The 27,208-nt window shown below is 37.8% G+C and overlaps 1 protein-coding gene and 1 pseudogene across 10 annotated transcripts in view; both read left to right on the top strand.

Moving 5' to 3' along the window:
- The window catches only part of RALGAPA1 (Ral GTPase activating protein catalytic subunit alpha 1), a 297,067-nt gene that overhangs the window by 231,949 nt on the left and 37,910 nt on the right, over positions 1-27,208 (top strand). For 8 of the 9 annotated variants that reach the window (XR_013960957.1, XR_013960958.1, XM_080675533.1 and 5 more), the window contains 2 exons: positions 14,751-14,909; positions 16,437-16,564. Coding sequence is in view for 6 of the 9 variants with exons in the window: in XM_080675533.1 (XP_080531659.1) it covers positions 14,751-14,909; positions 16,437-16,564 (287 nt within the window). In the remaining 3 variants the exon portion in view is untranslated. Of the gene's footprint in view, positions 1-14,750; positions 14,910-16,436; positions 16,616-20,300; positions 20,372-21,213; positions 21,258-27,208 lie in introns of those variants that run through there. The other variant, XR_013960959.1, reaches the window with a different exon arrangement.
- Positions 1,217-12,973, top strand: LOC308254299 (eukaryotic translation initiation factor 3 subunit C-like; annotated as a pseudogene). Its single transcript has 2 exons — positions 1,217-1,223; positions 10,315-12,973. The product of its transcript is annotated as a eukaryotic translation initiation factor 3 subunit C-like (transcript).

Raw genomic sequence — 27,208 nt, 5'->3', positions numbered from 1 at the left:
GTAAGATTTATTATTTCATTCAAAACATTCAAAATGGTTTGTCCCTAATTATATAAGAAGAATCTGAAATGGATGTTTAACAATCGGGTATCACAACAAAATTAATTTTGGAAATGATAACACCATTTAAGAATTGTTAAACAGTTGAGTTCTATTTGAAATTATACTTTTAAATGGTGAAAATTTTAAGTATTGGAATTTTTAGGGATTAAACCTTGAACACTAAGAGTTTCATGTAAGTATAGAAAGAGGGTTTTTAGATATAAAATATATATGCAACATGAAATTTACCCTTTTAACTACTTTAAATGTACAGTTCATTGGCATAAAATTCATTTACTGTTATACACCCATCACTATTGTCCTTTTCCAGAACTTTTTAATTTTCATTTAGTTCAAAATATTTTTTATTTTCTCCTGAGAATCTTTGACCCATGTGTTATTTAGAAGTGTGTTGTTTATTCTCCAAGTATTTTGAAATTTCAAATGTCACTGCTTTCACTTATATAGTACCTACCATATAAAAGTAAAACCTGTCAACTTAATATTTATTACTCTATATACTGAGTTTTTCTTTTTCCTGTTCTTTATTACTTTTGTCCTTAATCTGCTCTTCAGAGTGCTAGTATGTAAGATTTTTGTAAGTAACAGGCTTATATTTTAGCTCTATTATAGTATCAATTTCTTTTTAATAAAAGGTTAAATGTTTAAATTTAATCATAGAAACCAGTTGTCTTATACCAGTTCCCCTTAATAAAAAATCACTTTCTGTATTGGCATTTTTTCTCCTGAATTTAATAAATTCCACATTAGAGGTAATAAGTTGAGGCCTAGAACATGTGTCCTATTACAAATGAACAATTGGATATCATTAGGTTGTCCCCCTTTCCTTTGTACATATATCTTTAGTGTGTTAATCCATTCAGTAGACACATTAATGAGCACTGGTTGAAGTGTAATATCGGAGGATGTAAGGCTCGTTGACCTCAGCATGGAGTTTAATACCTCTAATTAAATTAGATAGTCGATAGTCAGTATAAAGAAATAGCCATGCCTCTGGCAAGCTAGAATTATTTATGACTCTGGTTCTTTGTTTTAAACTTGAAAGGAGAAAATCATTTATATCTAGTTTACAGAAACTAATTTGAGTTCTCACTTTTTATTTAAAATATGTGGTGATTTTGTAAATTATTTTTAAGCATTTTATTTCCTCAGAATGAGAGGTAAGTATCCTTAAACATATTTAAATATATCATTTTATTTCTTGTGATGAGAAGCTTTTTCAAGGCTCAAGACAGTAGAAGCAGATTTTTTACAATATAGACTATACTTCTTGAACAAATTAACCAAACATTCAATCTAACAAAGTAGTCTCTCAGAAATATTATTCCACCATATCAAAAATCCTGATATAACCCTAGTCCAAATCATCTGTTCTATAAATTATCTCTACCTGAGGAGGATTGATGGAAAATGGTTAAAAATAATTTCCACTTAACTAAGTTTATTCACCCCTAAAAAAATCAAAAGTGCTGCAAGCATTGGTATAAAGTGTTCACAGGAGCTTGTCTCATTTCCTCTGTCTCCTTGTTCTAGCCACTTGCTGATACTCTGCTTCATAGGTAGCTGAATCATCCTTTTACGAGTTTGTTAAAGATCAAGTTCAGATAATTGTAACATATTTAGTTGGACTCTCTAGTCTCTTTCCTGGATCCCCCCAAAAGAGGGGAAAGAAGCCTTTTATTTAAGTCAGTTTCTTCTGAAATACTGTTAGTATAATGGAGGGCAATTCATTTTCTTTTTAAAAATTTGGTCACAATAGTTTAGCAAATGAGTGAGCTTTTATAAACCTATTTGGTCTGATTATAATATTTCCTATTTTTATTTTATTTAGAAATAAAATTGCAATATACTTTACTTTCCAAAAAACTAAGTGCTAAATATAGTCTGGATAATTAGTTAAAAAACAAATTTAAGGAATAACAAAATTTTCATTATTTTAGTAAAAGTGTATAGTACTATAATAGTTAATAAATGTTATGGAATTATACCCATGGTTTCAGTCCCAAAATATAACAACCTTACATAAAATAGTTCTATTTTAATGTCATAGACTCTATCCTTAACCCCGATTTCTCTAAATATACTCCTAATGACAAGAATTGATAGAGAAACCAGAAAATACAAATGATTCAGAGTAAATTTATCTCACTACTGTAAATGATATAATTTGGGTGGTATAGAAATGGCTTCTCATTGCATGTAGAATAAAATGTGAATTCCCCACTATGGCCTTCAATGTCCTAAGTGACTTGGCCACCTTCCTGCCTACCCCTCTGGTCTCATCTTCTGTTACTTTCTTTTTCCTTTACCACATGTGGCCTTACTGGCTGTCATTCTAATCTGCCAGCATGTCAAGCTTGTTCTTATCTCAGAAGTTATGCACTTACTATTCTTTCTATTTGAAATGTTCTTTCTCCACATCATCAGGCTTTCTCATTTTCATTGTCCTATTGTCAGACTCATATAGACAGTTCCTCAGAGAATTCTTTCCAGACCATCCCAGCAAAGTAGCCCCCTCTACCAAGTAACTCCATTACATACCCTATTTTATTTTGTTTATAGCACTTATCACCTTCAAAGTGGCATATTAAAATAAATGCCATAACTGCAGATAATCCTGTTTTTATGCTTTACACTATGTAATGATAGGGAAAAAATTGCCTAGTACTGTGGTATTATCCTTTTAATCATCAGTATTATTTATTGAGTGTCCACTCTGTTAAGTTATCATGTACTAGATAGATGCTGTGCCTATTGCATCAAGAAGCTTTTCTTTTTTTTTTAAATATATATATTTTTATTGATTTCAGAGAAGAAGGGAGAGGGAGAGAGAGAGAAAAATCAATGATGAGAGAGCATCATTGATCGGCTGCCTCCTGCACACCCCCTACTGGGGATCAAGTTCAAAACCCGGGCATGTGCCCTTGACTGGAATCGAACTCAGGACCCTTCAGTCTGCAGGCTGATGCTCTATCCACTGAGGCAAACCGGCTAGAGCCGCGGTTTGCTGCTCTGTTCACTAATGAATTTGCCGACCACTGGGCTAGAGCAAGAAGCTTTTCTTAGTTCCTAAAAAATAAATGAATGATCCACACAGGAAGTGAATGTATGAAAACATATGTGGCTCTAAGGATGTGTATGAAAGTATGCTTTTCACATGATTGAGGAGTATATGATATTGTATGTTTTGCTACATGCGAGTGTCTGGAAAATTAGGGAAAGCATGAGGGCGTGGGGCAATATTAATTCAGTTTCAATTTCTGCATGTATACCCACTATCTGCTGAAATAACTACCTAACCTAATTACCTTCTTTGCATTTTTCAAGTTTTCATTATAGCTTAGTTTTCTTTGATACTTGCATTTGGGGGAGTATATTTAGAGCATTGTCTATATTATTCATAATTAATTTATTGCCTAGTTATTTTACTCTGCTCCTCCACTGATCTTGAAGCTTTGTGAGAGCAGAGACTATGTCTGTTTTTTTCCTCACCATTGTATCTGCAGTAGCTAGCACAGTGCTTTACTCAGCTCTCAGTATTTTCTAAGGTATGAAAGAATTGGGTAGGAAGGACAGCAGGAAGGAGGAGAGAAGGCCTTTTAGAAACTCATGAACTAGTTCAGGTGTGTAGGATAACTGGCATCTGACCTTGGGCAACAGTAGAAGAAATAGGAAAGTACAAAAAAGGATTATAATTTTTGTTTTTAAAGAAGAGCCTGTTAGAGATAACAGAAAGGAAAACAGAAATTGACAACTTTCAGGTTTTGACCCTGAGTATAATTAATTGTTAGTTGATTTTAACAGAAATGGGGAAGTCATAGAGTAAGCTGATTTTATGAAATTACTTTACATGAATTCTGGTCTCCAACTCCAGAAGAGTGATGGTCTGTGGCACTGAGGAAATCTAGAATTGACTCTGGAATCTCTATCTGTTCATAATCACGGAAAATGAGAACACTACCATAAGATAGGCAGGCATCCGATTTTCATTAAAAGAGATTGAACAGGCCACCAACTACAAAAATTACTAACGTTCATGAACTCCATGTCAATGCCTGGCAAAATAGGATTATTAAACAGATGTTTTGTGAGCACTTAGGTAATGAAGTAGTGATCACTAGGAGCCACGATGAGTTCACCATAACAAATTGCATCAAAGTAACTTAATTTGTTTTAATAGGATTACTAGATCAGGGAAAGCCATAGACAGTATAAATCATTTAACAAAGTCATTTCTTGTGGACAAATTGAAGAAATGTAGTCTTAATAATAGTTCAGTTAGTATATTCATAACTAGTTGCGTAATTATATCTAGAGATATAAATTAATTATTTAATAAGAGGCAATATAGAGAAGTGGTTAAAGTGTGGTTTCTGGAACTAGTTATGTGACCTTAGCCAAGCTTGCTTTATCTTTTTAAGCTTCAGTTCCTCACCTATAACAATGGAGGTAATAATAATTATATTTACCATGTGACATTGTTGTAAAAATTAAATAAGTTATCACAAAGCACTTAGTAAGCATTTAATAAGTGTGGAAATTTTTTAACCAGGAGGAACATCTGTAATGGCTCTTACCCAAACCTGTATACCATTTGACATTGGTATCCAAAATTTACAGGAAAACATAAGAATTTGAATTTAAGGATAACACAAATCTGGGAAAGAGAGAGGCAACACATTGAATAGCAGAATCAGATTAACAAATGACCTTGATAGGCTTAAAGAAAGTCTGAACCTAATAAGGTAAAATTTAATGAGAATAAATATGAAATCCTCTCTTTAGTTCTAGCACTTAGTTATACCTCCTTAAAAGAACTTTGTAGAAAAAGACTTAGGGGTTTGAATTGACTGCAACTTGTATTTGAGCCAAAGATATAAAAATGCAGAAAATTAAACATAATGAACAGAACAAAATACTAGTACCACTATAGATAGATAGGCTAGTTGTCTTTGTCAGAACACCACAGCTTAATAGAAATATCAATAAACTGAGGTGATAATCCAGGATAATGAATTAGTTATGAAAGAATTGGGTAGGAAGGACAGCAGGAAGGAGGAGAGAAGAAGGCCTTTTAGAAACTCATGAACTAGTTCAGGTGTGTAGGATAGAAGAACTAAGGACACTTTTCGCCTGGAAAAGTAAAGTTGTAAACTGTAAGAAGAAGAACTAAGGACACTTTTAGCCTGGAAAAGTAAAGTTGAGATATATTATTAGATTGATCTGAAAATATATAGACTGTAGGTTGGATTTACTAGATAATCCTCATTTTGGCAGAAATAGCTTCAGAAAGGGAGATTTTTGCTTAGTATAAAGAATGTTCTAATGATTGAAGCTCTTTAAAAATAAATGGACTGATTTGTGAATTTTTAAGCTACCTAACTTTAGAAGCAGAGTCAGGATTACTTGTCAGGAATATTGCAGTGGAAGTTCCTGTATTGGGTAGGAAATTAGAACTTCAAGGTTCTTCTGGTGCTAATCCTATCTAATAAAAGAGTAATATGCAAATTGACCATCCCTCCAACATACAAGATGGCTGTCCCCATGTGGTCAAAGATGGCTGCCCCCATGTGGACACAAGATGGCCAGCAGGGGAGGGCAGTTGGGAAGGGACCAGGCCTGCAAGGGAGGGCAGTTGGGGGCAATCAAGCCTGCAGGGGAGGGCAGTTAGGGGTGACCAGGCCGGCAGAGGAGGGAAGTTGGGAGCGACTAGGCCTGAAGGGAAGGGCAATTGGGGGTGACCAGGCCTGCAGGGGAGAGCAGTTAGGGGTGACCAGGCCTGCAGGGGAGGGCAGTTAGGGGCAAACAGGCTGGCAGGGGAGCAGTTAGGCATCGATCAGGCTGGCAGGGGAGTGGTTAGGGGTTGATTAGGCTGGCAGGCAGAAGCAGTTAGGGGCAATAAGGAAGGTAGGCAGGTGAGCAGTTGGGAGCCAGCAGTCCTGGATTGTGAGAGGGATGTCCGATTGCCCGTATATCCCTCAAGGGGTCCCAGATTGGAGAGGGTGCAGGCTGGACTGAGGAACACATCCCCCTGTGCACGAATTTCGTGCACCGGGCCTCTAGTATTATATATTGGTTTGAGGACTTTGATTTTACACATGTTGAATTTCATTTAACTGCTTTGTCTTCATAAATTGGTAATGATAATCGACAGCCAATGTTATATACTTTGAATTCCAAAATAACTTCAGCAGTAGTTGAAGTGAATTTGGAAGAGTAGTTGGTTGTCAGTGATTTTAACATACCTATTCTATATACATAAGTCTTGTATGCTATTTCAGAAGTGATTGACATCTGGTACAAATGTAGTACATATAGTTAGGAACCCCTTAGAGTGTTTTCAGAGTATAGAAAAATCTCATTGACTATACATAGTTTGTAAATTCATGAGAGATAAGAAATAAGTAAATAAATATAAAATCTTACATAAAGTTTTTATATCAAATAAAATATATCAAACACACTTCTAAAATTTCTATTAACTGTTAAGCACTCAAAATTGATTTTTCAGTAGTCTTTTAAGAAATTTCTAAGATATATAACAATGATTAGTAATTTCTCAATTTGTGTTTATTATATAGTAGGAGTATTCTATATATAGATAAAAAAGCATGCCTTGTCATGACAGCATAAAATAATTACTTTTTTAGCATTTGGATATAAAGCATAAGGGATATTCTTGAAGCTTTCCCTTAAATTGCTTGAACATGTTTAGAATAACTTTGTTATACACATGGTTTTGGACCACAAATATCTTCATTACAACATCTTGGTAAAAATGTATTGTTCTTTTCCATTAAACAGACTTTTAGTACTCTGTGGTAGATATTTGAAGGGAAGCCTTGGTTATAAGATAAAACTACAGTTGCCCTTGTCTCTCATTTCTTTAGATAAGTGAACACTACAAATTATAGATAGCTTTGGCAAGAGTTCAAGGGTTAATGTAGCAGATAAATAAAAGGAATTTTCTGTAAATTGAGACCTGCATTATTTCAGTTGTCTTGTCTTTCCTAACCTAACTCATTTAATTTTAAAAAGTAAATACTTAAATTCTTCCTGACAGTGTGCTCAGCTTTTGCTATCGTTTATTACTTCAATTATACTTGATATCACTTAGAACAATCTGCCATTTGGAAATCTCAGTATAGCCTGGAGCTTAGTATTAGATCTGGCTGCTATTGTAACATGTACAGCATATGACATTAATGTATCAAAATTAGATTGGATCATCCCTCCTGGTTAAATTTATTTCACATTTCTTTTGTATTCAGTTAACATAAACCTATTAGGAAAACTGACACATGGGGATGGCTGTATAGGAAGGATATTTTTAAAGTATTTTGATTAAAAAATGAAATTATAGAGCCATGGCTTTTGAGTTGTGTAATCTTTTTTGGTTTTTAAATATGTCACAAAACCTAAGTCCTACATTTATATCATTCAAGTCTGTGTGTGGTGTAAATAATGAGAATTAAAACTTATACAATATTTTGGAGAACTAAGATGGCGGCATAGGTAAACATCTGTACTTGCTGCCTCTCACAACCACATCAGAACTACAACTAAAAGACAGAACAACTATCATCCAGAACCACAGGAAAGCTGGCTGAGTGGAAGTTCTACAACTAGAAGTAAAGAAGAAAGCACATTAAGACTGGTAGGAGGTATGGAGGCGTGCACGCACACAATGGTCTGGCAACTGGGTGCACTACTTTTTTTAATTGGGAGGGAGATACAAGCTCCCGATTGCTCTGAACTTCAGTTCTGGGCGAGACTCTGGGGACCCAGACACATATGGGGAGAAACTGGACTGTCTGGCATCGGGCCAGAATGCAGGGGCGGCTTTCTGTCAGAAGGAGGTGCTTGCAGCGGTCATTGTTCCTACACTGGGACCTCTCCAGTGCAGGGCTGACTGGCAGCCATTGCTGTTTGCTCCGCCCTGGTGATTACTTGAGACCCTGCCCCTCCCAATTTACAACACTACCCAAGCTGTGTGCAGCAGCTTTTGCATATGAATGGCCTGTCCTTTCTCAGCCTAAAACCTGACAAACAGGAAGCAGCTGGGTCAGGGAGCTCCAAAGCTACCAAAAGAAAGCCCAAGGCCCGGCAGCAACAGTCTGCCTTGCTTCAAAGGTAGGCCTCATCTGGGCACTTCCAAAACTGATACAAAGAGGAGGAATCCGCAGATCTCTCTGTAGCTCCTGCTGGGTGGCCCCAGGCAGTGGCTGACTTTGTACCTCCTTGGAGATCCAAGAGCCACTGTACCCAGTGGTCAGTGTGAGACCATACCAGATTACAACTCTTCGCATCCATAAGCAACACACTCAAAGGGCAGACTCAGCACCAAAGCTCCACTGAAGCAAGTCCTGCCCTATAAGGGTGTCTCCTGCACAGCAGCTCTTCCATTGTAGACACAGCTGGTCCTCACAGCCAATTGGCCTGGAGGTCAGTTCCTCCCAGTGATACCAACAGCAATCAAGGCTTAACTACAAGACTGTGTACACAGCCCACAAAGGGGTGCACCAAGAGTGTCCACCTCAGGTAATTGGGGAGGCTGAGCCACTGGGGCCTATAGGACACCTACCACACAAGGCCACTCTATCAACACAGGGAAGTAGCCAAAATTTGGTGACAAAGAAACATGTCACAAATGAAAGAAACGGAAGAAAGCAAAATACTGGATATAGAGTTCAAAACCGTGGTTATAAGGTTACTCAAGAATCTTCTAGAAACCTCCAAGGAACTTAGTGAGACCTTCAAGGATCTTAGTGAGAATGCCAAAAAATGGAAAAGGACCAGTCAGAAATTAAGCATACACTGACTGAAATAAAGAATAACATACAGAGATTCAACAGTAGACTAGAGGATCCCAAGAATCAAGTCAAAGATTTGAAATACAAAGAAGCAAAAAACACCCAACCGGAAGAGCAAAAAGAAAAAAGAATCCAAAAATATGAAGATAGTGTAAGGAGCCTCTGGAACAACTTCAAGCGTACCCACATCTGAATTATGGGGGTGCCAGAAGAAGAGAGAGAGCAAGATATTGAAAACCTATTTGAAGAAATAATGACAGAAAACTTTCCCTACCTGGTGAAAGAAATAGACTTACAAGTCCAGGAAGTGCATACAACCCCAAATAAGAGGAATCCAAAGAGGACCATGCCAAGACACATCATAATTAAAATGCCAAGGGCAAAAGACAAAGAGAGAATATTAAAAGCAGCAAGAGAAAAACAGTTCGTTACCTACAAGGGAGCACCCATACGACTGCCAGCTGATTTCTCAACAGAAACTGTGCAGGCCAGAAGGGAGTAGGAAGAAATATTCAAAGTGATGAATAGCAAGAACCTACAATCAAGATTACTCTACCTAGCAAAGTTATCCTTTAGAATTGAAGGTCAGATAAAGAGCTTCACAGACAAGAAAAAGCTAAAGGAGTTCATCACCACCAAACCAGTATTATATGATATGCTGAAGGGTATTCTTTAAGAAGAGGAAGAAGAAGAAAAAGGTAAAGATAAAAATTAACAACAAAGGGACAACAAATACATATCTATCAACAAGTGAATCTAAAATCAAATGAATAAAAAATCTGATGAACAGAATAAACTGGTGAATATAATAGAATCGGGGGCATAGAAAGGGAGCGGACTGACAATTCTCGGCGGGGGTGTGGAGGGTGCGGGAAGAGATTGGGCAAAAATCTTATACCTATGGATGAGGACAGTTGGGGGGGAGGTCATGGAGTGGGGTGGGAACCAGGTGGAGGGGAGCTATGTGGGGAAAGAAGAGGAACATCTGTAATAATCTGAACAATAAAGATTTCTAAAAAAACTTATACAATATTTTGATATTTGAGGTCTACCATCATGTATTTAGAGCAATAAGCACATTTATGGTTTCCAAAAGTAAAAAACAAACAAAATAAAGAATTATTTAATCCACTTAAACCTAAAAAAAAATAAAATGTCCTCCTTAAAAGAAAAAAAAAATGTATACTATGTTTCTAAAATAGTTTCTGGTGTCTAGATTTAGCTGGTTACTATCTTTAGAATAATAATAGCTGCCTATATCTTAAAATCCATCAAGGTATCTGAGAAGACATTTCTTGTTTAGTGATACATATTTTAAGTTCAGGACTTTACCTTGTATTCTCAAATACTTAATGACATCCATAATGATTAGGATTTTCTCGATAGATTGGTATTGGGGACTTTAAGAACCATAAGAGTTCTGTGGTATTACTCGTAGGTTCAGCTGATCTAGCTGCGCCTTCTACAGCCCTTCAACACCATTGCCATGTCACAGTTTTTCAGCACCAGTTGTCCCTGTTCAGGGAGGAGCTTGTCACCAAACCTGTCAGGCGTAACTACCGCAAACAGCCATTGTTGCTGAGTGAAGATGAAGAAGATATCAAGAGAGTGGTTCGAAGTGCCAAGGACAACAGGTCTAAGGATTTGACCAACCTTATCAGACCCTTGGTAATGCCATGAAGATTCAGGAAGTCACCAGGTGCCTGGAAGAGTTTGACCACCTGGGAAAAGCATATGGGAAGACTAAAAGCATTGTGGATAAGAAAGGTGTCCCCAGTTCTATATCCGTATCCTGGCTGATTTAGGGTACTATCTTGATGAGTTAAGGAAAGATAAGGAAGGGAAGAAGATGAATAAGAACAATGCTAAGGCCTTGAGCACCCTGCTCCAGAAGATCCAAAAACACACTAAGATTTTGAGTCCTATATTACAAATAAGCAGAACCCTGAACAGTCTGCAGATGAAGATGCTAAGAAGAAAGAATTCAAAAGGCTCTTCAGATGGGGATGAAGACGGACTCAGTGCTGCAGCTTTCTTGAAAAAGAAACCAGAAGTTCCTTCTGGAGAGTTGCAAGTTCCTAAAAAAGATGGAGGATAAAGATGAGGACTCAAGAGGATGAAGAGTGGGGCACAGGTTCAACGTCTTCTGACTCAGAGGAGGAGAAGGAGGAGGAGGAAGGGAAACAGACCATGTTGGCCTCAAGATTCCTTAAAAAGGCTCTGGCCAAAGAGGAGGACAAGAAAGCTACTGAGAAGATATGGGCCAAGAAGCAGCATGATAGGAAATCAATGTGCCTGGATGAGGAGGAGGAGGACAATGAAGGTGGGGAGTGGGAAAGGGTCCAAAGTGGAGTGTGCTCATTAAGGAGAAACCAAAAATGTTTGCCAGAGGAACTGAGATCATCCATCTACATAGTTTTTATCAAGAAACTGGATGAGATCCTACAGGCACAAGGCAAGAAGGGAACTGATTGTGCAACCCAGTTTGAGCTGCTACAGCTGCTGGTTCAGATTGCTTCTGAAAACAACCTTGGGGAGGGTGTCATCATCAAAATCAAGTTCTCTCTATGACTGCAACCCCAACCTGGCCACATACATGAAGCCAGAGATGTGGCAGAAGTGCCTGGACTGCATCAATGAGTTGATGGACATCCTGTTTGCAAAACCTAACATCTTTGTTGAAGAGAACATTCTGGAAGAGAGTTAGAGCCTACAGAATGTTGAGCAGCCACTGCATGTTTATGGCTGTATCCTAACTTTGGTGGAATGAATGGATGAAGAATTTACCAAAATAATGCAAAATACTGAAACGCATTCGAAAGAGTATGTGGAGCACCTGAAGGATGAGGCACAGGTGTATTCCTATCATTGAGCTTGTGCAGCGCTACCTGGAAGAGAAGGGCATCACTAAGGAGATCTGTCGTGTCTGCTTGAGGTGCATTCTGCACTGCTTCTGCAAGTTTAATTACAAGGCCCATCAGCAGCAGCTTACCTTGCCTAAGGGCTCCTCAAAGTCTGGCCAAGATCAAGCAAAAAATGAAGGCAAGGACTCAACTGTGCTATTGGAGAGATTTTTCAAGTACATCTATGCCAAAGACTTCACAGACTGCACGTGCTCCATCCTCTGCCATATCTCCCACTGGTACCAGGTCCACGACCTCATGCTATGAGCCACCTACAAGACAGCATTCACAAAAAGTTAAACAACAAAAAAAGACAGCATTCAGCAGCAGTCCATCCAGTATAGATCCTGTAAAACGGCACTATGGTATAGCTGTGCATCTGTGCCTTCAAGGACTGTCCTATGATGCTCACAGTGCCCTGCTGTCAAGCAGCCAGGCCCAGAAACTTCTGGTCCAGGGTCTCTGCTGCACTGCCTTAAAGGAGCCAGCCAGGAGCAGAAGGTAGAGTGGCACCAGTAGGTGCCCTCCCACCTGCACATCAACCTGGAGCTGTGGGAGTGTGTTTACTTGGTGTCTGCCATGCTCCTGGAGATATCCCCTACATGGCCGCCCAACAGAGTGATGCCCGCCAACATATGATCAGCAAGCAGTTCCATTACCAGCTGCGAGTGGGCCAGTGACAGCCCTTCCTGGATCCCCCCTGAATCAATGAAGATGGGCGACTGGAAGACGTGCCACAGTTTTATCATCAATGAGAAGATAAATGGCAAAGTGTGGGGACCTTGTCCTTGAGGACAACAAAGTCTGAATCATGCTGGTTAGGAAGATCCAGGAAGAGTCACTGCAGACCTGCTTCACCTACAGCAGTATCGATGACTACATCAGCATGAAGACACTGGTGAGGCTGAACCTGCCCACTGTGCACGCCATCATTAGCAAGATGATTATTGATGAAGAGTTGATGGCCTCCTTGGACCAGCCAACACAGAGCCCAATGCCCAACATAACCTGGCTCTGTAAGCTGGCGAAGAAGCTGAGCAGCCTGGTAGGAAACAATGAGTGGAGTTTGACCACTCAGGGTACCTGTGGTGGCTATTTCTGAGACCAGAAGGATAGCTACTGCACTACTGCAAAAACAAAGGCTACATGCACTGGGGTGGCTACTGCCAGCAGCAGTCTCAGACAGCCTACTGATCACTTGGCTAGACCAGTGGTCGGCAAACCGCAGCTCACGAGCCACATGCGGCTCTTTGGCCCCTTGAGTGTAGCTCTTCCACAAAATACCATGTGCGGGCATGCACGTACAGTGCGATTGAAGGAGTACCCTAATTAAGTTAATAACAATGTACCTACCTATATAGTTGAAGTTTAAAAAATTTGGCTCTCAAAAGAAATTTCAATCGTTGTACTGTTGATATTTGGCTCTGTTGACTAATGAGTTTGCCGACCACTGGCCTAGACCATTCAACAATCTTTAAATCCTTTACCATATCCCAGTCATTAAAGGCCTATTTAGAGTTTTTAAAAAAACACAAAAACATTAAAACACTGATTCTTGCCTTTTTTTTTTTTTTTTTTTTTGTATTGCTCACTCTTACTTTGATAGACTCCCTACTCAGGAAAATATATAAAATTTTACAGATAACTTTCAAATGTTCACGGAGCCTTTGAACCTAGGTTAAGAACTCCAGAGAGCCTTTCATTAACTGGACTTAACTCCTTTCTTTAAATTACACATTTAACTCTTTTCCACCCTGTGGTGTGTAAGCCAAAAACATATTTCAGAAATAGAAATAGCTCATACTAAAAATAAAAATACTAATGACACTTATTCTAGTTTTTGCTTTCAGACTTTCCCAACTACGATATATCCACTTATCTGAAAGTAATAGGAAGGTTCGTGTGAGATGTGACTCAAAAATGGCCTCAAATGTTTGCAATGGCAGAATCAATAAATGTGCTAAGATAACCAAAATTTGTATTAAAATGCATGTCCATACAGTAATCTCTATGAAGAACATGCAAAACTAATGGGTATTAGGTTCATTTTTCTAATAACTTACAGAAATTCAACTTTGGGGTACTGTGCTTTTTTTAATTTCAATCACAATATGATCTCTCTCTGATTGCCAAAAACATCTTAGTAAGCACCACAAATATTTAAATAACATATTGAGAGTCAACTCTAAAGAAGTCTATTTGGATGAATTTCATAGGCATAGTTTCATAGACAAAGAAAACCTGGAAGTAAATTTGTTAAACCAAATATAGTCAACTTTCTCATACTTAATAGGTGATTACCCAATTTATGAATGATCTATTTCTTTTACTTCTCTTCCTGTTACCTCTTTTAGTCCAGTTCACTGCTCATTAGCACTACCAGAGAGTGATCAGAAAAACAAAAGGAATCTTAGTCACTTTTTATTTTTATTTTTTATTGATTTCAGAGAGAAAGGGAGAAGGAGAGAGAGCCATAAAAACATCAATGAGAGAATCATTGATCAGCTGCCACCTGCACCCCCCCTACTGGGGAATGAGTCCGCAACCCATACATGTGCCCAGAATAGGAATGGAACCATGACCTGGTTCATAGGTTGACGCTCAACCACTGAGCCAGGCCAGCTGGGCTAAATCAATCACTTTTTAAAAACAATCTTTTTAAAAGTTTGGTAGTGGAGAATTGGTGCAATTGCTAGTTAAGGAGAGTATTTGGGATATATGTGAATCTTTTTATCTAAGTTCTCTGTTTCCCATTAACTATAGACCGTTAAAAACTTTCTGGTCTTCTGTAGTGTCACTTGATGTCTTTGAATGTTTGTGTTTCATGTATTGTAAAAAAATGGTCAAGTGAAATTTTTAAAATATGGTTTTTTATTTATTTACCTTTTAATCTTTTTATAGAATGTTAGCAGTAGTTATATAAATACAGGGCTTTTCTAAAGCAGTCTGAACTATTTTCTTGGTTTTCCAGTTGAGACATTTAGGAAATGATGAAGTACACATTGTTTGGTCAGAGCATACTCGAGACTACAGAAGAGGAATTATTCCTACAGAATTTGGTGATGTCCTTATTGTAATATATCCAATGAAAAATCACATGTTCAGTATCCAGATAATGAAAAAACCAGAGGTAAGAACTTCTTATTTTATATTTTAGTAATATATTTTAAGTTCTATATGGCTTTGTTTCTTGTCTTATTTCAGAAGGATTACACTATACATCAAGTTGTGAAAATGGTGGGAAATAAGACAAACTCTGGTAGCTATGTGAATTGTCTTAATCTGGTTCAGAAGGAGCTAAACAGGAAAAGTAGCAAGAAACTGTGTTCAAAAGGGAGAAAGCTTGATAGTACCAGAGGTTCTTTTATGCTAAGCTCACAAAAGGTCTTACCTTTTATTGAAAGAACTAGAGGCCTGGAGCACAAAATTCATGCAAGGGGCTCGGCCCTCACAGCCACAGCTTCATTGGGAAGGTTGTCTGGACGGTTGTTCTGCTGTTTGGTCTAATTAGCATATTAGCTCTTTATTATATGGGATGATTACTATTTCCTAAAAGACACAGTAAGAAGTAATCATTTCCTTTATAACAAGAACGTATGATTCCTGTATTTTTAGTTGATACATCTTATTATGTGATTATTTACTTATGTCACTTAATAAGTTCAAGTTCTAAAAAGTATGTGGTTTTTTTTAAGCCAAATAAGTAGTTCTAGTTGGATGTGTTATACTGTGGGATTGAAACATACCTGTGTAAGTATTTGCCTTCAAAATAATAAATGTTTGGTAGTATTTTCATGTTTCTTACTTTTTTTAATTGAATACTTATGTTTATAGAAAACTTACTTTTTGACAGTTGATCATGAATCTTAAGAATTCCTTTAATTAAGTTCCCTATGTGTGAATTTAAGCTTATGGCCAGATTTTATTTTAGGGTTCATCTAAACTAGAGGTCAGCAAACTATGGCCCACTTTCTATTTTTGTATAACCCACAAGCTAAGAATGTTTTTTACATTTTAATGGTTTTTTTAATTGAAAAATAATATGCAGCAGAGACAATATGTGGCCATAAGCTTAAAATATTTACTATATTATTCACAGCTCATATGCTTGCCTTCAGCTGCCATTTGTACCAACCATAGTCAAATAGAATAATTTGAAATTGTCAGTCATGTAATAAAAATGAAAATTATCAAAACATAGATTTTTTCTAATAAATGATGTAATAGAAATGTTTCAGGTTTTGTAATAAAGCTGGGTATCACACAAAAATAATTTTTAAAAAACTAGCTTGCTACCTATAAGAATGTATATCTTGCCTGTGTTTACTCAATGGAGGAAGAGGAATTTATTTCCAGTGTTGAATTTTTTGGTACAATTGAGGCTACAAAAATTTGAAAGTTGGCAGGGAGTATAAGTTTTTTAGTCTGTTACATGAAGTACACAGTTCTTTTGAATGAAACCCTGTAGACTTTTTGCATTTTTTGTTTATTGTTCTAGTGTGAATGACCCATCATGGAAAATAATTGAATTTGAATAGTATTTCTACTGAAGAAAGAATTAAAGGGAAAGCAGAAACATTTTTGTATGTAGTGTCTTGATTGTTCTTATATAAACCTTCAATTTTAGTATAAAATTATGTTCTAATTTTTCAATTAGGTTCCCTTCTTTGGCCCACTTTTTGATGGTGCTATTGTGAATGGAAAGGTCCTACCCATTATGGTTCGAGCCACAGCTATAAATGCAAGCCGTGCTCTGAAATCACTGATTCCACTGTATCAAAACTTGTATCCTTTTTAATATATGGTTTCTATTCTAATATTTGTCTACTTTCCAAGGTAAATGTTTTTCTGTTGTTAAGACATTTGAATTTCTGTTTATTGCTATATAGGTGATGGAGTTCCTCCCCAGGATTTGAATTTGAGCACTTATGGCAGTTGAATGATATAATTTCTTTTATATACTTCTAAATCAGTGTTTAATTACCTTTTGGTTAATTAATTAGAGCCCCATAATGTGCTAGGCACTCTACTACTCTGGATGTGCAGAAATAACCAAAACAGTCATCGGAGAGTACTCAATCTAGTTAAAGAAATATACTATTTTCAGTATATATGCTTACATGTGCTATAGTAGTTATGCAGCATATTCTGGAAGTGTCATAACAAGGGGCCTCTTATATAGCTGAAAGGGGTTGTGGTATCAGGAAACATTTCTGAGAAATATGAGGATTGAACCAATCTTGAAGGATGATTGAGTTTTTGGGTGGGTGAGATTAAGAGCATTCCAGAAGCAGAGGGAACAACAGAGAGACATGGAAGTTTGCAAGGAAATTGAGTGTTTAAGAATATGATTACTGGAGCCAGATTGCCTGGCCTCAAATGCTATATAGCTAGTTTTGGACAAGTTATTTAATCTCTCTCAGCCTTAATTTTTCATGAATACAAAATGAGAACAATAATATGTAGCACATGGTATTATGAGAACTCAGTGAAGCAATGTGTGTAAAGTTCTTAGAACAGTGCCTGGGACACGATTTGCATACAGTTTTTTTTAAATTTAATAAATCTTTATTGTTCAGATTATTACAATTGTGTTCCTCTTTTTTCCCCCATAGCTCCCCTCCACCTGGTTCCCCCCCTCCCTCTGCCCTTCCCCCCCCCACTGTCCTCATCCATAGGTGTACGATTTTTGTCCAGTCTCTTCCCGCACCCCCCACACCCCTTTCCCCCCCGAGGATTGTCAGTCCACTCCCTTTCTATGCCCCTGATTCTATTATATTCACCAGTTTATTCTGTTCATCAGATTTTTTTATTCACTTGATTTTTAGATTCACTTGTTGATAGATATGTATTTGTTGTTCATAATTTTTATCTTTACCTTTTTCTTCTTCTTCCTCTTCTTAAAGAACACCTTTCAGCATTTCATATAATACTGGTTTGGTAGTGATGAACTCCTTTAGCTTTTTCTTATCTGTGAAGCTCTTTATCTGACCTTCAATTCTGAATGATAGCTTTGCTGGGTAGAGTAATCTTGGTTGTAGGTTTTTGCTATTCATCACTTTGAATATTTCTTGACACTCCCATCTGGCCTGCATAGTTTCTGTTGAGAAATCAGCTGACCGTCGTATGGGGGCTTCCTTGTAAGTAACTAAGTGTTTTCCTCTTGCTGCTTTTAATATTCTCTCTTTGTCTTTTGCCCTTGGCATTTTAATTATGATGTGTCTTAGTGTGGTCCTCTTTGGATTCCTCTTATTTGGGGTTGTATGCACTTCCTGGACTTGTAAGTCTATTTCTTTCACCAGGTAGGGGAAGTTTTCTGTCATTATTTCTTCAAATAGGTTTTCAGTATCTTGCTCTCTCTCTTCTTCTGGCACCCCCATAATTCGGATGTGGGTATGCTTGAAGTTGTCCCAGAGACTCCTTACACTATCTTCATATTTTTGGATTCTTTTTTCTTTTTGCTTTTCCGGCTGAGTGTTTTTTTGCTCTTTGTATTTCAAATCTTTGACTTAATTCTTGTGGTCCTCTAGTCTGCTGTTAGATCTCTGTATAATATTTTTTATTTCAGTCAGTGTATGCTTAATTTCTAGTTGGTCCTTTTTCATATCCTTGAGGGTCTCGCTAAATTTATCGGCCTTTTCTAGAAAATTCTTGAAAAACCTTAAACTGTGGTTTTGAACTCTATATCCAGTCATTTGTTTTCCTCCATTTCTTTCATTTGTGACGTGTTTCTTTGTCTCCGCATTTTGGCTGCTTCCCTGAGTTGATAGAGTGGCTTTGTGTGCTAGGTGTCCTATAGGGTCCAGTGGCTCAGCCTCCCCAGTTACCTGACTCTCTTGGTGCACCCCTTTGTGGGCTGTGTGCACAGTCTTGTTGTAGTTCAGCCTTGATTGCTGTTGGTATCACTGGGAGGAATTGACCTCCAGGCCAGTTGGCTGTGAGGATCAGCTGTGTCTACGCTGGGAGAACTTCTGTGCTGGAGACACCCTTATGAGACAGGACTTGCAAAAGCCTCTGTGCTCAGCTTGGATGGGGCGGAGTCTCAGGGCGGAGCAGACAGCATTGGTTTCCCATCAGCCCTGCCCTAATAGGCCCGTGTGTCTCATTGTCCCGTGGTAATCATTGCAAGCACCTCTGAGAGAAAGCCGTTCTCAAGTTCCACCCGCTGCCAGACAGTCCAGTTTCTCCCCGAATGAGTCTGGGTCCCCAGAGTCTCACCCGGAACTGGAGTTCAGTGCAGTCGGGAGCTTTTGTCTTCCTCCCACTTGAGAAAGCCAGCCATGCTCTCAGTTGCCAGTCCTCTCCGCACGCGCGTCTCGGTACCTCTGCCTCCTGCAGCTCCTCTGAGTCTCAGTGTGCTTTTCTCTTTCCTTCTAGTTGTAGAATTTCCACTCAGCCAGCCTTCCTATGGTTCTGGATGATGTCCATTTTGTCTTTTAGTTGTAGTTTTGAAATTGTTGTGCGAGGCAGCAGTTTAGGTGTTTACCTATGCCGCCATCTTGGTTTCCCTGCATACAGTTTTAAATTTTAAATTGTTTTTTGATATCCCTTTGTAAAATAGGTTTATGTTTTCTTTTACTTTTCCTATATGAGTAAAAGCATTTTATTTCTTTTTATATAATAAACTAGAGGCCCGGTGCACGAATTCATGCATGGGTGGTGTCTGGCCAGCCCACCCCGATCGGGGTTGATCAGGCTGGGCCAGCTGGGGGGAGAGGGTGCATGCGGTTGGCGGGCCAGCCCTGCCTTCCCCTCCCCCCCCCACTCAAAATACTAGTAGAACTCTCAGTCAAGGAGACAATTTGCATATTACCCTTTTATTATATAGGATTATGGATTTAAGCTTTACAGGGAAGGTTTTTAAAAATATTCTAGCCCTAGCCAGTTTGGCTCAGTGGATAGAGCATCGGCCTGCAGACTAAAAGGTCCAGGGTTCAATTCTGGTCAAGGGCACGTACCTTGGTTTCAGGCTCCTCCCCAGCCTGGGCTCTGGTTGGGACCCTGCTTAGGGCTTGTGCAGGAGGCCACTAATGATGTGTTTCTCTCACATCAGTGTTTCCCTCACATCAATATTTCTCTCTATCTTTTCCTCTCTCTCCATTCTCTCTAAAAATCACTAGAAAAATATCCTCGGGCGAGAATTAAAAATATATATACTATGTTCTTTTGCATATGAAATGGATGTATTATAAGTCTGCCACATGCATTTTCTTCTTTTGATGAAAATTGGCTTACATGATCTGATTTTTATGTAATTTCTCATGTATTCTGACACCATGAAATGGGATTATAGGTTGGTCATGGCATGTTACATTGATTAATCTTAATGACATTTATATAGCATTTCTTATTTATGGCAGTTAGAGCTTCACTTTAAGTTGAAAACTCAGATTTGAAGTGGTCATTGTAGTGAAATATAAGGATTTGTTTTATTATTCCCGGCATAACTCTATAAAAGTAATTAATCTTACAAGGAATATACAGATTATTGCCCATTAACTAATTTTCTCCACATTGTCAGGTCCATTGAGGTTGTCTTCTTTCTGACCTTTGCTTCTTTATAGTCTGCCTGATTCTGATGTTCATCCTGAGGTTAGTGTCCTCTACCGTTTTATTTAAAACACCGTTGAGCCCTGATCAATGTGGCTCAGTTGGTTCAGCATCGTTCCATTTACTGAGAAGTCCCCAGATCAATTCCTTTTCAGTGCACCTGCCTGGGTTGTGGGCTCAATCCCCAATAGGGGGCTTGCAGGAGACAGCCAATTGATGTTTCTTTTCCACATCAGTGTTTCTCTCTCTCCCTCTCCCTTCCTCTTTCTAAACTCAATAAAAACATATTTTTAAAAAAGATAGTTGAAAGAATGCCTTAAATCTTTTGGGGAAGTGGTAAGAGAGAGATTAGATTGTAATACAAACTCTGTTTGCCTCTTGTATTATATAGCAGGAAATGGGTTTATTGGGCAAACACAAACTATTTCTGGCCCAAGGTACAAATAACATTTAATATGCACACTTTACAAAGTAGTTTTAAATGCAAAATTAAAAGTGTTGGGGATATGACTTAATTTCTTTTTCCTGCACCTAAGTTCATACTCTTGAGAGCTATTTCAGACTTGCACATTACACTAGAGGTGTGGTAACTAGATTTGCAGTTAGAAAACAAGGCTTTTAATTCAAGCTCTGCTTTATAACCTTAGCCAAGTCACAGAATCTCTAAACCTCACTTTTTTCATCTGTAAAAAATACCCATCTCAGAATTGTTGTGAAGATTAAATGAGATAATGAATTTGGATGTACTTAGTAAATAAAATAAGGTACATAGTTTTGTGCAATGATTAATTCTGTTATGTGTAAAGATTATAGTCAATATAAAACAACTCTTCCCAACACCATGGAATTGCCTAATTAGGTTTTTGTGTTTGCTTGGTTGGTAGGTTAATTGATTGGATTGGATTGGATTTTCAAGTCTGCTTCGTGAAGTTTGTAATAGTTAAATCTTGCTGAGACGTTAATGGATATCACATTGGAGAAAAATCTAAGATGAAGAGAGATAATTTCAGATGAAAACAGTAAACATGAACACTTTATTTACACAGCAAATATGAGCAGTTTGTATCAGCAAAATCAATTCTTGAACACTCAAGAGTAAAAAATTAAATAAGATCAAATTTTTCTTGACTTGGAAGCTTGAATTTAGAAGCTTTATTGAAACTATTTTTCCATACTATTAAAGTATAGAGTAGAGATACTCCTAGCCTTTGCTAATCTGAAGAACATATAGTCATGTTTGACAAAGATTCACAAAGTTCTATATTAATTCTAAACATTGGGGGGAAAGACTTCATACAGGTGAATTACTTGATTTTTAAGTGAAATTTTACATAATAAATTACAGTGATGTTTTATTTCAAGATATTGAAATATGAGTATGTCTTTTAATTTAAAATAACAAATATTTCAGAAATATAATACTAAATTTTAAAATGTATTTTTTTTGACAAATCTGGATAAGGGAAAAAATTATGTGATCTAAACAGATCAATAAACCTTAGAAACTGAGATAGAAGTAGGCTTTAAAAATCACCAGAGTTACTACTTTAATCCTCATAAGAGAAGTGAAGAGGTAAAATAATATGTAATAAACTCAATTATATTTGATAATTTTTACACTGCTTTTTTTATGCCCAATAAAAGTGCCCACTAAGATTCCACTTATTTTATGCCCAATAAAAGTGCCCACTAAGATTCCACAGCATAAATTGTGCTATTTATGATCATTAAATACAGTTTAAATTTTATCCTTGGAGCATCTTCTGTAACTATGAATCTAATGTTGTTCACTAAATGAGGACAATATTGATTGTCAAATGCTGCCCAAATCGATCTTGCTAGCAGCTAGAATTACAGTAATCTGTCAGTATTGATGACTGTTTTTCAAGCTTTGAAATCTCTCCTTCACTTCACTTGTCATTTCTTGCATTACTTATACTTGGAAAGCATTTTCTTGCTATCTCTGACTTTGTCAGCTATATATTTTTTTTTTGTCTCAAGCCCAGCTTCTTGGTTTGAGCATGTAATTACAATTGAAGTATAACACTGGAGAGGAAGAGGAGGCAGATTCTGGGTAACCATTGGACCTGCAGGGTATTTCAAGTTTATTTTAGCTATCGTTTATCAGTTACCTGTTGAAAGAGAGAGATTTGGGTTTTTGGAGGGAATTGTTTGGTTTGTTTTTTTTTGTTTTTTGGCTTTTTTGCATTGGAAATAATTTCAAAGCATTAATTTCATGATCTTAGCTATCATGTTATTTTTTATTGATTGATTTTAGGGGGGAGAGAGAGAGGAAGAGAGGGAGAGAAGGAGAGAAGGGGGGAGAGAGAGAGAGAGAGAGAGAGAGAGAGAGAGAGAGAGAGAGAGAGAGAGAGAGAAAACTTGATTAGTTCCACTTATTTATGCATTCATTGGTTGCTTCTTTTATGTGCCCTGACCAGGGATAGAACCCATAAGCTTGGCATATTGGGACAACACTCTAACCAACTGAGCTACCCAGCCAGAGCTCTATTTCTTAAATAAAAAATTTAAAGCAATTATTTGACTCAGAGATTATACATAGAAATTTAATGTAAGATTATACATAGAAATTTTCAGAAGTTACAGCATACAATCATGTTGTATTAGAGTTCTTAGAAAAACAGAATCAATACAATATGTGTATACATACATAGAGAAAGACTGATTTTAAGAAATTGGCTCATACAATTGTGGACTAACAAATCTAAAATCTGCAGGAATTCCTGAGTAGAGTTGATGTTGCAATCTGGGTCAGAAGGCATCTGAACATAAAACTCCCTTCTTCCTTGGGGACCTCATCTGTACTAGTCAGGCCTTCAGCTGATAGATGAAGCTCGCCCACATTATGGGGAGTATTCTGCTTTAGAGTCCTGATTTAAAAGCAGATTGATTTCTTCTAATTTGTTTAGATTTGACTTTTTCCAAAATGCCAGAATTGGGTTTCTAGGCTGGTGTTTGACCAAAATGAGTACCATCGCCTACCCAAGTTGACATAAAATTAACCATCTTGCCCAGGTGGGTAGCTCAGTTGGTTATAGCATTCTCCCATAAACCAAAAGGTTGTGGGTTTGATTTCCATCAGGGCACATACCTAGGTTGCGTGTTCAATCCACAGTCAGAGCATATGCAGGAGGAAACCAATTGGTGTTTCTCACATTGATGTCTCTCACTCTCACTCTCACTCTCACTCCCTCTCTTTCTCCCTGCCTCCCTCCCCCTTTCTCTCTCACAAAAATCAGTAAACATATCCTTGGATGAGGATTTTAAAAAAAATTAACCATCTCACATGTCCTCTTTTTTCATAAGTTTTCTTTTTAACTTACTTTTATTGCAAAATGTAATTTGAGAAAAGTACATTAATTCTAAATGTACTATATATGAATAATTACAGTTTAACTGACACCAGGTCAAGAAACAGAACTTTAGTGCTTTTTTTCTATCACATGTGTTTATTGATCACTAACATGGTAGTGGTAAAGATTTGGAGAGATGCAAAGACAAATTAGGTGGTAACATTGTCTTTAATAAGCTTATAATTTAATGGGGAGAGAATAATATGTACATTATCATATCACAAGAAACAATGTGTCATAATAGGTTTATATATGAAAGGCTGTGGGAGTTCCAGGGGAGAATGTATAGAAAATCTGGGCCTGAAATGGTGAGATTTGAGTAGATGGAATGCAGCATGTCTGTTATAATTTTTTGTAATTTACATTTTGGGGCTTTATTTATATGCATGTATGTATGTAATATTCTGAAATATTCAGTATACGGCATGTTCTAAAATTAAATGGCATCTTTGAAAAACACTTTCTTCCTAGGTTTATTATTCTTTTCTACCAAACCAATATTATTTGATTTCTTCTAATCTGTTTAGATTTGACTTTTTCTTAAATGCCAGAATTGGTTTTCTGTTTAACTTTATCAGACAAATTACCAGAAGTCAATGATCATTCTTCAATTAGTCACAGTTTGTTATCCCTACATTTTACTTCTCAAATGTAAAGAACCTGTTGCAAAAGTATGAGAGCCAAAATGAAATGAAGTGTAATTGATTGGCTTCACTAATGCAGTTTGCCATTCATTATGATAGAACATTATAAAACCTCTTAGGAAGGCTCATCAATATTGCTGCCATTTCATGTTAGACGAAAGTGTGTTTATTGAGAAACTACATAATTTTATGTATCTATTGTCTTTTGTAGATCATTGACTTAGAAGATAATATTGATAATATGCTTAATTTATGTATCAATTATATTTTAAATTTTGGAAGCGTTTGTTGGGAAATAAGCATTGAGCTAAAGAGTCTGGAACCACTTATTAAGTCTGTCACTGTCTTTATGTCTGTTCTTTAAAAATCTGTTTGAAGTTTACAAAACTCAGGATTATTGTAAGGATTAAATGAAATTATCCACTTGAAGCACTAAGCAGCCTGTCTGTCATGTAGCAAGAGCTCAGAAAATGATAGCTACCTGGTTGTTAATGATGTTATCATTACTATTATCCTCTACATTGACACTGGAAATACTCTTCTAAAACACAAATCTAAGTATACTAAAAGACTACTTTATGACAGTGACAGGTGGGGAGAGTACAGTTTTGTGTCCTCCCCAGGAAGAAAGCAGTACATAGCTAAAGTCCTGAAGGCTCACACTTCCTGCTGAATGACAAGGAAGGTGGGTACCCACAAGAGAACAACAGTGGGATGGGGGGCAGCTATGGGAGTCTAGGCACTGCTGAGGTCTTCAATTTTATTTCTGAACTTTAGCACTATCTACATCTTTAGGAGCTCTCAATATCTTTTGTCATTTGTTCTACATACTTTCTAAATGAAAGTCTTAAACTTCATGGACAAATCGGTTATTTGTTAAATATCCTAAGATCTATGGTTATGGTCATTCATACCTCAAAAGGAGAGAAAGCAATTTTTACAATAAAAAGTCTCATCAATTAAGTCAGGGGTGGGGAATGTTTGGCCCGCATAAGGTCCGAGAAACATTTGGTCTGGCCCTGCCAAGGCATTAGGGGTGAATTAATTAAATGTTTGACCAAATATAGCAGGCAAATTTTTAGGTTGATAATTTTGAATGGCCTTTGGCAGAAAAAAGATTCCCCACTCCTGAACTAAGTGATCCAGGTTTTTGTGGTCTCTGAAATGCTTATAGCCCTTAGGCCTTTGATATTAATCATTGTAGTAGGACCTAAGAGCAGACAGTCTCATTTACCTAACAATCTGTTTTGTAATGGGAGTGTTTAAGTTTCTTGTGTTAAAGACATGGGCATTGCTATTGAAGAATTTCTTGCTGAAAAGCTTTTGATTAAACATCCCCCTGGCCTGGATTTTGCTGCCAAACCTTTATAGTCTGTGTATGTACACAGAGCATTATTTAAACAGGGGCCCTGGATATGTGCAACACTTCTGTTGTGACTGTAATATATTCTTTACTACATCAATTTTAATTTGTTCAGCTATTTTTTTTTTTGAGGAATGGCAATATATGCCTATTGATGAGGTTGCTGATATTTTAGAGGCTTCCTTACAATCATTGTGTAAGTGACAGGTGGGGAGATTACAATTTTATTACATACCTTCAAAGATATGAGTTCAGGTCTAATCAATCTGCCTGTGTCTTTTCAAAAAGATGCAAAAGCAACTAATATAAATTTATCTGGTATGTAATACATTTTTAATAATAATGAAGGGAATTTATTCTTTGGAAATGAAACCAGTATGTCTGAAAATAGCATTGTTTCTTAATATTCTCTAGAGATGATCTCTTTGAAAGTTTTACTAATATGGATTAGTAATAATTATTTTTCTTATATTTAAACTATGGGAATTCACAAAAAGGACTTTAGTGCATGATTAACTGCTATTTCTATTATCACTAGTGGCCTGGTGCACAAAATTTGTGCACGGAGGGGGGCCCCGTTCCCTCAGCCCAGCCTGCACCCTCTCCAATCGGGGACCCCTTTGGAGATGTCCACTGGGACCGCTGGCTCCTAACCGCTTGCCTGCCTGCCTGATTGCCCCTAACTGCCTCTGCCTGCCTGCTTGATCACCCCTAACTGCCTCTGCCTGGTCGCCCCTAACTGCCCTCCCCTGCCAGCCTGATCTTGCCCTCAACTGCTCTCCTCTGCTGGCCTGATCTTGCCCCCAACTGCCTCTGCCTGCCTGATCATCCCCAACTGTCCTCCCCTGCCAGCCTGATCTCTCCCCCAACTGCCCTTCCCTGCCAGCCTGGTTGCCCCCAACTGCCCTACCTTGCCAGCCTGATCTCACTCCCAACAGCCTTCCCCTGCCAGCCTGATCTTGCCCCCAATTTGGTTCTGATTGGTCGGTTTCTATGCCAGTCAGAGTCAAAAGCTCCACCTCCTATGCAGCCATTGTTTCCTCACACTTCACCCAGATTTGGTTCTGATTGGTCGGTTTCTATGCCAGTCAGTGTCTCAAGGCCTATCTCCGGGCCTTCTCAGAGAGGCAGGACAGATCAGCAGCCCCTGTGGAGGCCCGGAGAGAAACAGACACGCGGCTGCTGGTGAAGCCCGGAGAGAAAGAGAAAGGCAAGTGCTGATCAACAGCTGCCATGGAGGTTGTGGATCAGACCCTGCCTCTCTCTTCAGGCCTCTCTCTGGGCCTGATTCACAGCCCCCTCGGCAGTCAGTGCTGGGTCGCCATGGCAACCCAGCACTGACTGCAGGACTGACTTCCAGTCAGTCAAGCCTTCAGTTGTTTTGGACATTACAGACCCTGGGTTTTTATATATTAGGATTGTATTAAGTCTAGAAATACTTAAATTTTTATTCTCTACCAAGAATTCAGTGCACTTATGACAAATTTAAGTATTTTTA

Source organism: Plecotus auritus (assembly GCF_963455305.1).
Source record: "Plecotus auritus genome assembly, chromosome: 1".
NCBI classification, from domain to species: domain Eukaryota; kingdom Metazoa; phylum Chordata; class Mammalia; order Chiroptera; family Vespertilionidae; genus Plecotus; species Plecotus auritus.
Note: the sequence above shows the minus strand (reverse complement) of the source record. Positions and strands in the feature narration are given on the sequence as shown.